The 17,630-nt window shown below is 38.1% G+C and overlaps 1 protein-coding gene across 4 annotated transcripts in view; it reads left to right on the top strand.

Annotated features, from left to right (window-relative positions):
- The window catches only part of SORBS1 (sorbin and SH3 domain containing 1), a 291,490-nt gene that overhangs the window by 171,719 nt on the left and 102,141 nt on the right, over window positions 1–17,630 (top strand). For 2 of the 4 annotated variants that reach the window (XM_074295931.1, XM_074295930.1), the window contains one exon: window positions 11,712–11,856. In XM_074295931.1, the coding sequence (XP_074152032.1) occupies window positions 11,712–11,856 (145 nt within the window). Of the gene's footprint in view, window positions 1–4,084; window positions 4,814–5,436; window positions 5,812–11,711; window positions 11,857–17,630 lie in introns of all 4 variants that reach the window. The other 2 variants (XM_074295928.1, XM_074295929.1) reach the window with 2 other exon arrangements.

Genomic DNA, 17,630 nt, shown 5'->3' with positions numbered 1-17,630 from the left:
CCATTTTAGGTGATAATGGTATAATGACGATTATAGGAGACCTACCTTCAAGGTAAACACCAATCTAGTAAGAAGGTAAGATGCTTATACAGATACTGTACTTATACAATAATAATAGATATATTGGGGGATTCTGAATCTCAGATTTCATTAGTTTGGGAGAACTTCTGGAATGTATGGAAGTTCCCTTTACCAATACAGAGAGGAAACCTATCTGTAACTTTTGGCTTTAGATATTTTCAAGGAACACTGAAGAGTTAAGTGGCTTTTCCTTAGTCAGTCAGTAGAAGTTCATCTTAGGTCTTCCTGACTCAAAGTCAAGCCTTCCTTTCACTGAATCATGCTGCCTAAGAGCTTTAGAAAAATGAAAATATTTCTTAGCCAGAATAGTCTCCCCTATCCCTGCCAAGTAATCCTGAGCATCCTAAGTAAGTCAGTATTTTTGTTCTTTACCTTGCTTCTGAGGGAAATGAAATTTAGCCTTTTTCCACATCCAGTAGGAAAAATCTGGGATGTCATTCTCTCCTTTTATCGTGATAGGAACTTGGCCATTTTCTGGAATTCTCTGAATTAAAACAGGCAAAGAAACCCTCTCCTTCTTCCTTTCTGTCTACACAGATTAGCTGTTGAGATTAACCAATCAATGAGTATTTATTGAGTGCCCACTCAGTGCTGGACAATGCATGCAACATGCCCTAGAATTCTTACAATTGCTTGCCACTGGGTGCTATCAGTTTATACCATTGGGATGTAGAAAATTCCTTGCTGGCATGCCGTTGTTAAGAAACATAGACTTACTACTGAATCTCCCCAGGTATATTGTGTTAATAATGAGCGATTCATGCACTATTGGGATTTGAAAGGCTCTGAGAGATAATTTAATACAACTGCCATATTGTACAAATGAACAAACTGAGTCTCAGACAGTTGAAGTGGTATGACAACTTATTGTCCATGAAAACACTTTTAAATCTTTCCCAAATATGTAGTTTACCCAGTAGGTAAAATTCTCAGTATGTAATCAGATACAATCAACTCCTTTTTTTGGACTTTTATTTTCTCATCCAAAAAGAGGGGATTTGGGCTAAAGTGAATAGATTCCTATCTGCCCTGAAAGTGCTGTTTCATTTCAGTCAGCTCACAATGATCAGATCTACGTTAGGGAAATAATATTAGAAATTCTCATAGAATTTACATGTCTCATATGTACTTGCACACACACATACACATACACACACACATACATAAATCCTAATAATTACCTTCATACCCGAAAAGTCAGCTTATGAATGCTAATTGCCTTTTGGCTTCATAAGCAGCTACACTAGACAAGTTATCTCAAGGGACCAAAAGTGAATGGTTGGTCTAACACAGATCTGCTCAGGAAATGGAGAGTTAATTATGAGAGTTAATAATGCTTGATTCATTTGCATATTGGGTAGTTCTTCCACTAATTTTGTCACTTGATTTTACTATTCTAGATTTATTTTTGCTATCTGCACATCTATAAAGAAATCATTTATTTTATTAACAGATATATTGGTAATAATCGGAAATTAATAGCTAATTATTTGGGTTGGTCAATGCTGTTATTAATAGACATGCTGCCAAAAGGTTCAGTGATTCCTGAAATTCAGACTTGAGAAATATGAGCAATGAAATTATTTCCAAGTTTGTTTTTATTTTAATTAATTTTTAAACAATAATTTATTTTCTCTCCTTCCCAAATTGAGGCTTGGGGTGTTAAATAATTTGCCCAAATTTGCTGTCACAACAGCTAATCCTGAAGCAGAAATGAAGCAGAAGTCTTCTTATTCCCAGTCTGGGGTTCTTCTTGAGAATTGTTGAATTGCACTCTCCTGCTTTACTTTACCCCCTCCCCTTCCTCCCTTTCCCCCCCCTTCTTTAATGCTATAAGAAAGAGCAATAAAATAGGACCATTGGCTTTAATAGTCACTGACAGCCATATCCAGGTCTCTGGGGAGGGTGTTTCTAAAGGGGCAAAGAGCTTATTGCTTGATGTAATGCATCCCCGAGGCCCATATATGGGCACAGTCAAATTAAGTTAAACACTCACTGAAACTGATTTCTATCTTTGGACAAGAAGGAATCACATATGGAGAGAAACAAGCTTAAAATGAAAGTAAACCGAGGCCAGGAAGAGAAATTGCCTGCTCCCTAACTCACTGAAGCCTTCCTAGGCCAGCCCCGAGAGCAGAAAGGGATTCTTTTTTATGTGGGAGTCCAGCTTTATATTCCTGGAGATTTAATATTCAGCGTGGAAACCTTCCCTCAGACTTCATTCTGATTTTATGGAGCCTATAGTGCTATGCTGAGGACTCTCCATTCTTACTGCTTGTTTTGTGATACCTGTTGTGTGTCCATGAGTCAGTGACCACAGCTGTCATTACACCGTCCTAGAGAGAACTATTTATATAGTTAGTTATGTGTACCCAAACCCAACAAAAATGAGTCAAACCTTTTCTTCTTGCCAGGAGTTCCTTTAACATTTTCCAGCTTCTCCTTCCACAAGTACTAATTGTGACGTATTTATAACGTTATAAGATTGTGCTACAGGAAATATTGCCTAGCTTGCTGGACTTGGAGTTAGAAAAACCTGCATTCATAATTCTTTTTTTTTCCTCTTCTTTTTTTTATTATAGTTTTTTTTTTTTATTTGCAAGATATATGCATGGGTAATTTTTTAGCATTGACCCTTGCAAAATCTTCAGTTCCAACTTTTCCCCTCCTTCCCTACCCCCTCCCCAGATGGCAGGTAGACCAATACATGTTAAATATGTTAAAGTATATGTTAAATACAATACATGTATACATATTTATACAGTTATGGGATTCATGACACTGTATGAGTATGAGCAAATGTCTCTGAGATGGAGTTTATTAACATAAACTCTCTTTTTAATCTTTTTTATTTTCTTTTGGTGAGGCAATTGGGGTTAAGTGACTTACCCAGGGTCACACAACTAGGAAGTGTTAAGTGTCTGAGTACAGATTTGAACTCAGGTCCTCCTGACTCCAAGACTGGTGCTCTATGCACTGCGCCACCTAGCTGCCCCTCTGCTTTCTAAGGCAGCAAAGGGACTCACACACTAGTTGTGTGACCCTGAGCAAATCATCTGTCATCTGCCTTAGTTTCCTCAGCTGTAAAATGGGAATAATAATAGCATAGCATCTACCTCCCCAAGCTGTTCTAAGATCAAATGAGATAATATTTATGAAGACCTTAGCAATATTTGCATATAGCATTACTATATGCAAATACTATATAGTATTGCATATAGCCTACTATATTTGCATATAGTAGGCACTTAATAAATGTTTGTTTCTTTCTTTCCTTTTATCCTTCCTTCTCCCTTTCTTCTTCTTTTCTGCAAAGTTACAGGTAAAGATACTATTTGCATTGCTGTAGGGATATCTTTGACAAAATCATTTTATTATATGTTTTGGTAGACTTTAATTATGGTGGTGGGGTATAAGGGGAGAAATTGATAGCTATCTTCTGTGAATTGGATTGAGACCTCTTATTTCTATTCTCCTTGTATCACAAGGAAAAAAAAGAATTCATAGTATTTATTGAGTAGCTGTAGGGGGGAAAGAAATAAGGAAAAAAACAAATATTTATATTGACCTTTAATCCCATTTATAGGCCCTTTGGGCCTTTGGTTGTGAAGAATATCTTGAGGAAAACTGTAGGCCTTTCAGGCTCCATCTGGTGAGGGACTCAGAAACTTAACTGAGTGTGTCAATCCTTGGGGATAGTCCTCTGAGAATCCACTTTGTGTGAAGGTCAAGAAGAGACCATCCCAAATATGGCTGGGTGAGTATGACTAAGAACTGAGGAATCTGACTTATGGGAAGACTAGGATTGGAGGGCCAGAAAAGAGAGCAATTGTGTTGTATTTTTTTTTCCTCCAAGATACCATGCTCTTTGCTTTCCTAATGTCAAGCTGGAAAAAAAATAGAAAATAACTCTTTACTCTTTCTAATGACCATCCTCATTCTTTCCACCCCTCCCTCTTTATTTTTTTTATTTTTGTATTTAATTTTGAACCTGATCCTAAAGGTTTCCTCCTCTTCGTGTCCTCTTCCAAAAGAGCAAAGCTTTGCATGGCGACCACACACTGAAGCTAAGGTTTGCTCTTCACCAGTGCCCTTCAAGGACTGTGTGTACCTGAGCTCACCGAAGCCTTACCAGGCCCAGAGTGCTTCTCTCCAGCAGCATGCCCCCTTCCCCCCAGCTGTGCCTTCCTCCCAGGTAGCCAGAGTCACAGCCGACACTGGCCAGGCATTCTTGCCTAGTAGCTCCAGATTCCCTGACACGTCATCCCGATACCAGAGCTCCTGGGAGGCTTCCAGGGCAGAAGATAGCCCTAATGTGAGCTCTAATCCTGGTCACGAGGCAGGAAGGGATAAAAAAAAGGTCAGCAGCTTATATGTCGCTTGTTTATCCCACAACACCGGCCCTGTTGCATCTGAGAAATCCCTCAGGCTCGCATGTGACCAACCCCGAAGCAGCCTGGTGGAAGAGCAGGTCACCCGAGCCCCGGCTTTTGGCGTTGGGTCCTCCTTGACCAGCGCTGGACCATCACGCCTTGCTCCCCTTCCCACTCCTCCCCAGCTGTCCTTTAACAGTAGAGATGGACTTAGCCAGGGGGAAAGTCCTTCTCTGGGGACTGAGTCTCCTCTCCCAGAAGCAGTGAGACCACCTGTGCTAAGTGCCCAGATTCCTTTGGGCCGAGAGACCCTGAAGAAAACAGAACCCTGCTTTCCCCGACGGTGGTATCCAGCCAAGGCAAGGAAATGGGAATGTTTGTGCTTCCCCTCTCCCCCCACATCTGTTCTTGATTTCTTTCTAACTGATGCAAGCAGCTCTCTAACTGACTCACGCTTCCCTTCTCACTGTTAACATTTGAAGAACGCATTTTCTCTCTACCAAACCCCAGCACAGTATCTCACCCCTGTGAATGTGCGCCTGTGGTGTTTGATCCACGGTCTAACACCACTGTGGGGAGACCGAAGGGACCAAGGCTTTCCCAGGGGACGGAGGAAACCGCCGCTCCACTGAAGGAACCCTGCTCGATGGGGGGCTGGGGGACACTCAGAAACTGCACTTGGTGGTGGCGTGAAGTGCAGCCCATTTGTTGTTGCTCTCTTGCTTTCTCATTTTGACTTAAGGGAAATTAAAAATAGATGGATGGAAAGTAACCTTGGATGGAGTTTTCTCTGTGTCATGCAGTGTGAGGATGCCAACAAAAGTTACTGGCTTGCACTGACTGTCTTATGAACCCCGGCTGAAGGGCACCGAGAAAATATTTCTCATGGCTCGTCATTGCATGTCACTTCACAACTGTGTAAATGTGGAATTCCTCCTCCCATGCCTTACCCCTCTGCATAATGACACCCTTATTTCCACAGGATGCTTCTTCCTCCAACACAGCCCAGCCAGGGATTATAGTAGTCCCTCTGTACCTGGTTCACACAGACCAAGGGCAAGAAGGCGCTTCCAGAACACCTCCACCTCCTCTGGTGGCCTTGGACCAAATTGCCACCTTCCCTGTGACCGCCTCTGCTGGCGCGCCTCTGACCTTTCCGACTTTAGATGATTTCATTCCCCCTCATCTGCAGAGGCGATCCCACCATAACCAGCCAGTCAGCCCTTCTGGCTCAGGGCCCCCCGTTAGCCAAACAGCACCATCACTCTCTCCACCTCCTCCTCCACTGGTCCCTCCAGTCCCTGAGGCTCTGCACAGAATCTCGAAGCCCGACCTCCCTGGAGCTGTCTCAAGTACAGTAAGCTTGCCGAAACTCCCCCCTCACGGCTTTCCTAAGTTTATCCTCCCCACAGTAAGACAACTCTCTCTCCTGGTCTGGTCTGCTGCGTTCTGAAGGGGAGGTCTTGGCTCTTGCTGCTCACCCGGCAACTGAAGCCCTGTTGCTTTTCCTAGAGTGCATGTCTTCTGTGTTTGTTCAGTTGGAACGTTGAGCTGCTGATCATCTCCTGAAGTCTCTCTCCTTTGTCGTGTTCAGAATCAAATGTTCTTAACCTTTGTTTCCGGAGCCAAATTTATAGTTCAAAGAACCCTGATTTCCTGTAAAATTAAAAAAAAAAAAAAAAGCTAGCCAACACTTAGAGAGCAGGTTAAGCTTTATAAAGCACTTTACATCCTCACAAGAAGGAAGGGAAAAAAGAGAAAGGGGATTTATATAGTGCCTACTAAGGGCCAGGCATTTTACTGAGTGCTTTTACAAATGATGTCTTTTTTGATCCTCACAATAGCCTTGGGAGGTAGGTGCTATTATTAGCCCTATTTTACAGTTGAAGAGACAAAGACAAACAGATGAAATGACTTGGATAGGGTCACATAGCTAATAAGTGTCTAAGTTTTCTAACTCCAGGCCCAGCTCTACACATAGGTACAAGATTTTAAAAATGAGAAAACAGGGTTAGCTACGTGGGGCAGTTGATAGAGCACGGGCCCTGAAGTCAGGAGGACCTGAGTTCAAATCTGGCTTTAGGCATTAAACATTTCCTAGCTGTGAGACTCTGGGCAAGTCCCCAATTGTCTCAGGGTGGAAAAATGATGAGGAAACCAAAGCTCAAAGAGCCTCGGATGGAGCTAATAATAATAATATATCACATATGATATATAATAACTAATAATAAATGGCAACTCTTTAATGCTTCAAAGTTGACAAAATGTTTTCCTGACATTATCTCACTTGAGCTTCACAGCAGCCGTGTGAGAAGCGAGTGCTTTTCTAATTACCATCCTCACTTTTTGGGTGAGGAAACTCAGTCCCAAGTACTAAGCTACCTTGTTCAGGCTTACAAAGCAGGAAGGATCTGAACCTTTACTTTCTTTACTCCAAAGTCCATGGCTCTTTCCACCATTCCCTGCTGCTGTCTCTTGTTTTAATTGAGATTAATTGTGTTCAAGGAAAGAATTGTTTTTCAGTCATTTATCAGCCATGTTCAACTCTTCACATTCCCATTTGGGGTTTTCTTGGCAAAGACGCTGGAATGGTTTATCATTTTCTTCTTCAGCTCATTTTACAGATGAGGAAACTGAGGCAAGGAGCATTAAGTGATTTTCCCTAGTCATATAGCTAGTAAGTGTCTGAGGCCAGATTTGAGCTCAAGAGGATGAACCTTCCCGACTCTCAGCCTGGCACTCTATCCCTACATCACCTAGCTGCTCTATGGAAGGTCAGACAAAAGTATTATTATTGAGGTTGGAGTGAGAATTTGAGCGGAGATGAGCCAATTCCTATTAAAGGTAGAAAGGAGGCATGTTAGTAGTATTTTTCGCCCAAGGTTTGAAAACATTACAATGTATGTAGACCAATACTTTGGGATGACCAAGACAACAGATAGGTTCATTTTTGTCTCAACTTAGCCAATAAAGTTGATACTTAAAAATGGCAGCTGTTGAGTAAGGAAGATAAGGGAAAATGGAGGGATTTAACTAGATCATTGAATTCAATTCAGTAGAAGAATATGAAAGCAATGAACAAATCTTAGGGATATGCTCTCTAGAAAGGCAGGAACTAGCTAAGGCCCAGTTTTCTAGAGTTCTTTTTGCATAAGCAAATTGACCAGTGGTTAAGGTAGAGAGTTGGGGAACCTTTGGTCTTATCCATTGGGAAATACATGAAGGACCCTGTCCTTTTCATGGCCAAGAAAACAACTGCAGAGACAGCATGGTAGAGTCAGTTGGACTTAGAATTAGGGAGCCTGGGTTCAAATCCCACTGGAGATACAAGACTATGAACCTCAGTTTCTTCATTTGCAAAAATTAGGGGAAGGGGACTTGAACTCAATCACTTTTTAGGTCCCTTCTAGCTTTACACCTCCTGTTGTATCCTTCAGAGAAGAAAGTCCAAGGGCCTGCTGGATCCCCAGAGCTCCAGGGAATTGTGAGCCCCTTGAGGGCTACAGAATAACTTTGGTCCTCCCACGTAAATCTAACTAGCAAAGTTAACATACATCAGTGCTCATCACATATTGTTTATGAGTTCAGAGACAGGGATCTTTCACCTTTATATCTCCAAACACCCTTTTCCTACAAGAAAGATGGGACTGGAGTGTTAGAGTCAGTTCCCATAATATAAATGTAAGAAACATTTGAATGAAGACAGAGCTGGGGTGTCCCCCTTCCTCTGGCTAAATGAGATTCAAAATTCTTTATCCTGGGTCCCCTTGGCTGTTAGCAAACTGTAGTTACATTGGCCACTTACTGCCTGTGTGACTTCAGGCAAGTCACTTAACCTGTGGGTCTTAAATTCCTCTTCTGTAAAATTAGAAGGCTGGAGGACATTGCTTCTAGAGTCTCTTTCAGCTCTAATATTCTATGATCCCAGGAGAAAATGAAGCTTGAAGTCAGAGGTCCCTTCTGTCATATAATCACCAGATTAAGCAGTCACAAAAATTAGCTTCAATACTGACAAGGCTTTCAAATGAAAAAGCTTTATGTGATAACATTAGCCTAGTAATTAAAGTTTACTCATGCCATTTCCTTTTTTTTTTTTTTTTTTTTTTTTTTTTTTTTTTTTTTTTTTAGCAGAAGGCAGGAAGGAAACTTTTAAAAATTTTAGAGTATCAGGGAAATTGTAGTGATTTCCCAATTTAAAACAAAACAAAACAAAACAAAAACTCATTAAAGCAAAAAAGGTCAATATGGCCAGTATATAGATTCCTCTACTAACAGAGAAGTCTTTCAAATCCTCTGATACAGTATAATGATTAGGCCAAAGAATGCTCATGAACTGAATCTACCCTGCCCACATAGTGTCCTTTGTCAGTTGCATTGAGAAATATGGGCAGGATCAATATGACCACACATAGTATGGTGTCATTGTGGTATGGAGGGGTCTGTGCCAATCTATCTCCCCAATCTTACATGGGAATAATTTTTGGAGAAACTTGAAAACCACAAAGACAATTCACTTTTCACAACAATTTTTACTTTTGAAGCATTAGCTATGTCTGAGTTTAGTTTTTGGCCATGGTATCATCTTTTAAATGCACCGGGGGAGCTTGATATAGAATAGATTCCCGCCACAAATCCTTTTGCTAGCTATACTATGACTTATTTATGTGTAAGTCTGAATTTTCCTATTCAGTTTATTTAAAGTGAGAATTATGGTGGTTGTAGAGTATTGCCAGAATGAGAAGGTCTTGATTCAAAAATTTATCTATACCACCTGGATGCAATTGTACTTTGAATTGGCAGCAGCACATTTCTGAGGTTTTTTTGGGTTCTGCTATAGGCAGAAAGTTTAATGGAAAACAATGTAATTCTTTTCACTAAGTAAGTAGAGACCCACTTTTGTCTTCTTTTCCTTCAATAATTCTATGGGTCTTAGACCTGATTAAAGTGGATACTCCCCTAAATGTGTAGTTTCCAGGACATCCAGTGAAGTTTTGGTTCTCATTACTTTCTAGTAGGAAGGAAGGAATAAACTCACATATTGTTACTCTGATATCTTGTAGTCACTTGTATAGCTTTTAAAGGACAAGAACCTAATAATAATCATAATAATGTTTGAAAAACGATAAAATGCTGAATGGATTCATATGCCATAGACAATAGCTTTGTTGCTATTGTTCAGTTGTTTTAGTCATATCCAACTCTTCATGACTCTCTTAGAGGTTTTCTTGGTAAAGACACTGGAGTAATTTGCCATTTCCTTCTCCAGCTCATTTTACAGGGGAGGAAACTGAGGTAAACAGGGTTAAATGATTTGCCCAGGATCACACAGTGAGTGTCTGTGGCTGGATTTGAATCAGGTCCTCCTGACTCTAGGGCCAGCACTCCATTTACTGTGTCACCTAAATGCCTTTAATTTTTTATACATTAACTTTTATAAATAGATACATGGTGCCTCTTAAAACCTTTTCCCCAACCTCCTCATTTTGTAGGTAAGGAAACAGAGATTCAGAGAGAGAAAAATGCTAATAGGTGGCTGCAAGTGGGCCAAGAACTTAGGACTTCTAGCTGTGGGAACTTTTTCTATTATATTAATTCAGAATGTGAAGGTCCTGCTAGGGAGTTAAAGGGTTTTTATAGATATTATTTCTATTCACACTATCTTTTTGGAAGAAAAATAATTTGGGAGTGAGCCAGGTTTAGAAGATGATTTCATGGGTATAGATTTCTCCTTGTGTGAAAGCTTTTTTTCACAGAAGCAAATCTACAACTCCTCTGTAATAATTTTCTGGGATTTTCTCACGGTCACACAACTAGTATATATTGTAGGCAAGACTTGACTTCCCAACACTAAGGCTATATCTCTATCATCCATTCCATTCTGCCTTTTTTGGAAATAGAGATAGATGGGTATCAAGATCCCCATTTTACAAATGGAAAAACTGAGGCGCCAAGAGATTACAAATCAGGACTAGTGATTAGGAGACAGCCTCATGGGATCAGTTTAGGGTCTATCCCTTGGACTTTCCAAATTTTCCAAACTAATATGATTTAGCCAGGTTCTGGTATTTTTTAAATCATGGGCAATTGTTCTCTGCCCAAAACACTGGATAAAGATGAAACGTCTTTTTTAGTAGGGAAAAACCCACTATGGGTCTGGATTTTTTCAGTCAGTTTACATTTATTATGTACCAATATTAAACATAAGCCCTGTGCCAGACACTGTGGGGAATACAAAGAGACATAAAATATAGCCTGCATCCTCAAGCTTACAGTCTACTCAAAAGCTTAATGAGGCCTGTTTTAAATTTATTTATTTTGAAATTTTTATTTTGAAACTACCTTAAGATCAATATTCAGAGAAGTATATTCTAGATTTTTTTTTATAGAGCCATTTAGATTTATACATTTATTTACTGGGAAGTGCAGCTAAATCCTTTTAAAGTCATTTTGAAAGGGTTTATTTTCTATTTCTTTTTCTAAAAGACCAAATTCAGCCATTATTATCACTACATCAATTCTTGGATGGAAACTAACTTAATAGTTATTTCTGCCAGAGTCTGGGCAGGTCAGTGTCCATGCCTAGATTTGGGTCAGGATGGCTCATGTATTTTTTTTCATGTGATTCTTATCAACAAGATCCATTCCTTGCAATTCTGGGGCCAATAAAAGGAGACAGCAGGCTTGGATAATTTCCAAAACTTGGAACACAGCCCTAGTGAAGTCTCTCAGGGATGAGGTGGCAGGAGGGGTATCCTTCTAAGGGGTACTATTGGTTATATGCCACCTGTTCGTGGGTTGATGTTGTTTTGATGTCATTGTGTCTCATGTTTCTCTCCATGATAATACTAAACTTTTCCTGGTTTTCCTCACTAAGCCGGCTCTTGCCCCTCGGTTTATCCACTTAGAAGTGCATGAGTTTTGCATGTTATATTGCTCTGAATTTGGATATCCTTTCCAATAATTAGATGGATTCATGGCTTGTTTCCAGGTAAAAAATGTGTCTGCTAAACCTGAAACTTATAGGTCTGTCATCACCTTTTTCATACTAATAAAACAAAAGGAAAACAATCATATCATGTTAGTCCATTTCTGATTGAAATTAACTGTGAACAGTATGTGTGATCAAGAGGCTCTCTTTCCTTATTTCAGCTACTGCATTTCTTTTTATAATTACGGTACTCCTGGCTTTAAATTTCTGTTTGAATCAGCCCCAATTTTATGCTTTTATCAGCAGTTAAAATGCATTCTTCTTTACAGGGTGCAGATTCTCTGGTAAATGAAATTTCTTCACCCCGCATTGGGACTGATTCCCAGATTTTCCCACCAGTCAGCAAGCCTTCATCTGCTTACCCTTCCACTACCATCGTTAATCCCACTATTGTGCTTCTGCAACACAATCGAGGTAAGAAAGCGTGACATTGTCTCTCTTCATTTTAAATTACAGCTGATTTAATGGGTATTTTTGGTCTTGCAATGATTTCCAGAAGGCTTCCTTGCTTGCCATGATATTGTCCGTGAGTCCCATTTCCCTCTTGCCTTCTCCTCTGACACCATCTGCTCCCATGTCCTTCTTGGAAGAATGGAGCATTTACAACAAAGAGGCTCCTACCTAGCTTCTTGAAATGATGGCAAAGTGGACTTCTGTCTGCTCACAGAGCTGCCATCCTGGTTCGGTCCCCCATCATCAGGGCTGTTGCAAAAGCTTTCTCACTGGTCTTCCTGCTTCAAATCATTCCCTATTCGGGGCCATCTTCCACTCAGGTGTCAAAGGGAGTTTTAAAAAGGGTAGATATGATACATTCACCCCCAGTAAACTCTATTTATTTACATTATTATTTTATTAATTATATTACATATTTATATTATGTGTATTATATATTATATGCATTATGTAGTATATATTAATATCTAATGCAATATATCTATATTATATATAATAACGTTATATATAATACATATTATTTATAATCAATTATAAGCTTCTTTCTTTGGCATTGGAAGTTCTTCATAACCTGGCCCCTTTTAACTTTTCCAGACCTCTTACACTGTACTGCTTTCCATGGATTCTACCATCCTACAATTCAAACCCCGAGCTGTTTCCTGTTCCTCACACATAACTCCATATCTTATCTCTATGTTTTTTGTACCACCTGTCCCCTACACCTGGAATGTTCTGCCTGCTTACTTCTATTTTTGAGTTTTCTGGGTTTCCTTCAGAACTCACCTGAAAGCCTCGCTTCTATGTCCCTTACTTATATACCAGTTTAGATTTATGTAAGAAAGCGATTAAACTGTTCATGCCTTTTGACCTCATTTACTGGCCACATATCTTCAAGGAGATCAAAGACAAAAGCAGTGATCTAGCATATACCGAGAGCATCTTAACCACATTTTGTGGCAGCAAAGAACAGGAAACAAGAAGTTGCCCATCAGTTGGGGAATGACTGAAAACAAATAAACTGTGGTATATGATTATAATAGAACATTGTTTTTAAGAAATAACAGATATGAGAAATTCAGAGAAGCATAAAAAAGTATTATGTGAGGTACATATTTAAAAAAATAAAGAAGCAAAACCAAGAGAAAATAATAAACAAGGTCTAATATAAAAGAAGAGATCCCCAAAAGGAACCTGAATGTTGAGTGATTATGAAGCCAATGATTGTTGTGGAGGAATAGATAATAAAGCCTGCTACTGTCTTCCATGGCAAAGGAATGGGGCAATGGTAAAACAGAAAGTCCAATTCATTTCAGGTTATTGTCACTTAATTAGGGATTTTTGTTTGCTTCCTTTGTTATAAAGGAAGATTCAGTTGGGTAAAAGGAATGGGTTTTTTTTTGTTTTTTTTTTTTCTCCTTTAGAAATGGCTATGATACAATGACAAAAGGCAGCAATAAAGCATTAAAAAAAAAAAAAAAAGAATCACAAGTAGTTCTATAAACATCAATCCCATATAAAATTATACAATTAGACATAAAAAAGTTGAAAATCAGTTAGAACAAGTAGGAAGGTGGGATGTTGCCATACTCCTAGGAAGAGTTAATTGGTAAAGCAGGCCACTGAAAAATGAGTAGGTTGAACTAGATAAGCATTAATATCGCTTCCAATTCTGAATTCTATACGCCTTTGAATTTAGTTGGCAGCTAAAACAAAAAAAAAAAAAAAAAAGAAATGGGAACACCCTGGGTTATATATAGTTCTTGTTTTCTGAAAAAATAAAACGTACAAATTCATTGGGTAGGAGTTTTTCTTGGCACTAAATTTAAGCAAGAATTAATCATGTTACCTTATATAACAAAGTTATATAAGGAGTGAATCAATGAATGAGTGAAAAAGCATTTATTAGACAACACTGGTGATGCAAATACAAAAGTAAGGACCATCCTTGTCCTCAAAGACTTATATCCTAGTAGCGATAGTCTACAAGTAAGGCTGAGGGGAGAGTTAGGGAGGCAAGGAAATCAACAGAAGCAATGTCAATATTGATTGGACGGGGAAAGGGGGTGTGATAATGGTAATGGTGAGGAAGGAGGTTACATGTGCATAATCATGAAGTTGATGAAGAGATTCTAGGAGAATAAAATGAAACATGGCTGGAGGTAGGCCTGGAATAGATTTCATGTAATATTAATAGTAATAATATTAATGTAATAATAGTATTATAATAAGAATAATGTGATAGGTCACTGAGGAAGCTACTGATTGGGATAATGGATGATCAGAGCTGGATTCAGAATGTAAAGGGGTATTGATGTATAATAGAAGGAGGAGGAAGAGGAGGAAAAGGAACAGGAGAAGGAGGAAGGGGAGGATGTAATAAGTGACTAAGGCAACTACTGATTGGGACAATGAGTGAGCAGAGCTGGATTCAGGATGTAAAAGGGTATTAATGTATAATAATAATTAGAAGAAGAATGTAATAGATGATTGAGGCAACTACAAGATTGGGGCAGTGGGTAATCAGAGATGGAATTCAATATGTAAAAAGATTAAATATTCTGGACATTTCTGGACCCAATGACAAGGCACTGGGGATGTCTGGGGGACCATTCTTCAAGTATGGCTATGTGGAAATCAAATACACATTTTTTCAATGAACACTTCATATAGGTTTTCTACAATAGCTTAAAACTTAATATTAACATTCAGTAAAGGCTCTTTTATGGGTCTCTGAGTATTTTTGCTAAGTTGTTTACTGATGATCTAAGTAATACAAGGTTAAAAAGAAAAAGAAAAAAAAAAAAACATTGCCATGTGCACAGCAGAACATAAGAGAGGATTCAAAATATAGGATAAAAATATTTCCATTTCAAGACAACCTATATCAGAAACTAGTCATTGGCCCATACCTAACACCACATACCAAGATAAGGTCAAAATAAGTTAATGATTTAGACATAAAGAGTGATATTAGAAGCAATTAGAAGAACATAGGATAATTTACCTCTCAGATCTATGGAGAAGGAAGGAATTTATGGTAAAAACAAAAATTAAAACAGAAACAAAAACAAAAAACTGGAACTCATTATTGAACACCAAATAGATAATTTTGATTATATTAAGTTAAAAAGGTTTTAAGCAAAGAAAGCCTATATAATAAATATTACATATTGTGTTCAGCATTCTCCATCTTTGCTTTCTTGTAGGTTTTCTTTTATTCTCTGCTGTGCACTTTTTACTTTATTCTTTTCCTCTTTCATCTCCCTTACCTCCCCCAAAAGGGCTACAATTAATCAGATCTCTATATCAACATTTATATCTATATCCATATACACACACATACATATATATACACCTACACATATACATAGATATCTATAATCAGATACATATATACATTCAAATGCATCTATATAAGGCCATACTATGCTTGTTTATTCTGTTTCCCTGAAAATGGATAGCATCATCTTTCATAAATCCAAGTCTTTCCATATTTTTCTAAATCCACCAACTCATTGTTTTTATATCACAGCAATATTCCAACCTTATACTATCTAGTTATTTTAAATTATCTAAAAGAACATTAATTAATATGACTAACATACAGTATAGTTTCCCTATTTTTTCTCTTTTGATTAAATCTATTTTAGTTTTAACTTTGAGATCAAGGATTACTATCTTTGTTTTTTTCTAATAATTCTATTCCTGATTATTCTTATGTATATATCTCATTTCTTTTCCCTGATAGCTCTTCTGATTTATTTCTACCCACTACCCTGCCTTATTGTTTCTTAACATATCCTTCTTCTCTAAGGATCCCTCACTTACCTTCTCCCTCTATCCTTTCCTTCCCTCTTTATTTCATTCTCATTAATCTTTACACTTATCTTACACCCTTCTATCTAAACACCTTTCTATACCTCCATTCTATTCCCTTATTTCTTTATAAATTTAGAAGACTTTTATACCCTTATGGATACACACACACACACACACACACACACACACACACACACACACACACACACACACACAAACATATATTGTTCCCTCTTTACCCATTCCCAATGTGAGTAAGATTCCAGAAGTACCAGCCCTCCTCTCCATCTAATTCCTCTGTGTCAGATCTTCTTCTTGTACCTCATTTATATAACATAATTACCCTTTTTTATCTTTTCCTGAAAGGTTTTGCTTTTTAAAAACTCAGCTCTACCCCAATATTTCTTTTGAAGTATCCAATTATTAATGACAGTCTTAGACTTGTGATTTACATTTTCACATATAAAACATAAAGAGTTCATCCTTATTGAGTCCCTTGAAATTAGTCTTTGATATTTACCTCATATTTCTCTTGGATCTTATTTGTCAAATTTTCTATTAATTTCAGATCTTTTTGTAACAAAATCCTGAAAGTATGACAATTCATTGAATGTCCATTTTTTAAAATTCGGGCTTATGCTTGACTTTGCTGGTATATTTTCACCTGCAATCCTAGTTCTTTTGTTCTTCAATATTCTAATACCTGGCAGTTTTTTAATGTAGTCCCTGCTAGGTCTTGTATGATTTTAACTGTGGCTCTGCCATGTTTTAACTTTTTTCTTTTTTTCATGTAATATTTTCTTCTCGATCTGAGGGTTTTAGAATTTGGTTGTGATATTCCTGTAAGTTTCCCCCACAGGATTTCTTTCAGGTGGTGATTGGAAGATTTTTTTTCTATTTCTATTTTTTCCTCTTGTTCTAATACCTCAGGATAATTTTCTTTAATTATTTCTTGTATTATTGCATTCAGAATCTTTTTTTTTTTTTTTAGTCATGGCTTTCCAGTACACCAATTATCAGATACTATTGCCATTTACCTTCCTCTCAATGAAGGAATACCATGTATATGAGGGTGTTTCAAATCTCAGAAGTCTAAAATGAACTTTTGGTAGATGTTGGATCATAGTCAATCTCTCTGAGGAGTACTCTGAGTGTGGATATTCTGTGATAAGAATCCACATGTTTTATATACTAGATGAATGGGAAGCAGAGTTAGCATTCTGTTGAAAAAAGCTGAGGAGCCTGGCTTGGTTTCCCGTCCAGATGGAGGACCAACCCACTTCCTTGTGGAGGAGGCTCATAAAAGGAGCTTGGAATAGGCTCCAAAACATAGATGAATATTTGTTCTGGCACATTAACAATAGGCTCCACTAGTCTTGTCTGCCTAAATACAAAAGGCCTAGCATCCTCATCTCACTAGAATCCAAACTGCAAGTTCTTAACAGGACTGATTGCCTAAGGTATATATTGCTTCATCTATTAAAATCTGCTAGATTGAGAACTCACCTGAGTGGAATAAAATAGGGCATATGTATCTTTTGTGCACTGAATAAGTGTAACTACTCTCAATCTACATCATCCAATGTGGGGTTCAGTTTCTGTACCTTGAGATCTTCAGCTAGACTGGTGGAAGTTTTCAATATCAGATCTTAACATTTCAAGCAGAAATTATTCATCAGTCACCTCATCTGTAAAAGAGTGTCTGAATGATTCTGATAAATCATCTTGTTTTGAGAACTGCATACTAAATGATCCCTCCAGGATGAATTTACTATACAATGCTTCCCTTGGTAATAGAAGGAATTGACTTGTTGGATGGGGTTATTTGTACAGTCCATCTGCATGAAAGGATATATCTACCAAACGTAATCATTTTTGTATAACTGATGTTCTTCCAAAGTTCTACTTGAGTGCTT

The sequence above is a fragment of the Sminthopsis crassicaudata genome, chromosome 2 (genome assembly GCF_048593235.1).
Source record: "Sminthopsis crassicaudata isolate SCR6 chromosome 2, ASM4859323v1, whole genome shotgun sequence".
Taxonomy (NCBI): domain Eukaryota; kingdom Metazoa; phylum Chordata; class Mammalia; order Dasyuromorphia; family Dasyuridae; genus Sminthopsis; species Sminthopsis crassicaudata.
This window is presented reverse-complemented; position numbering and strand designations above follow the sequence as displayed.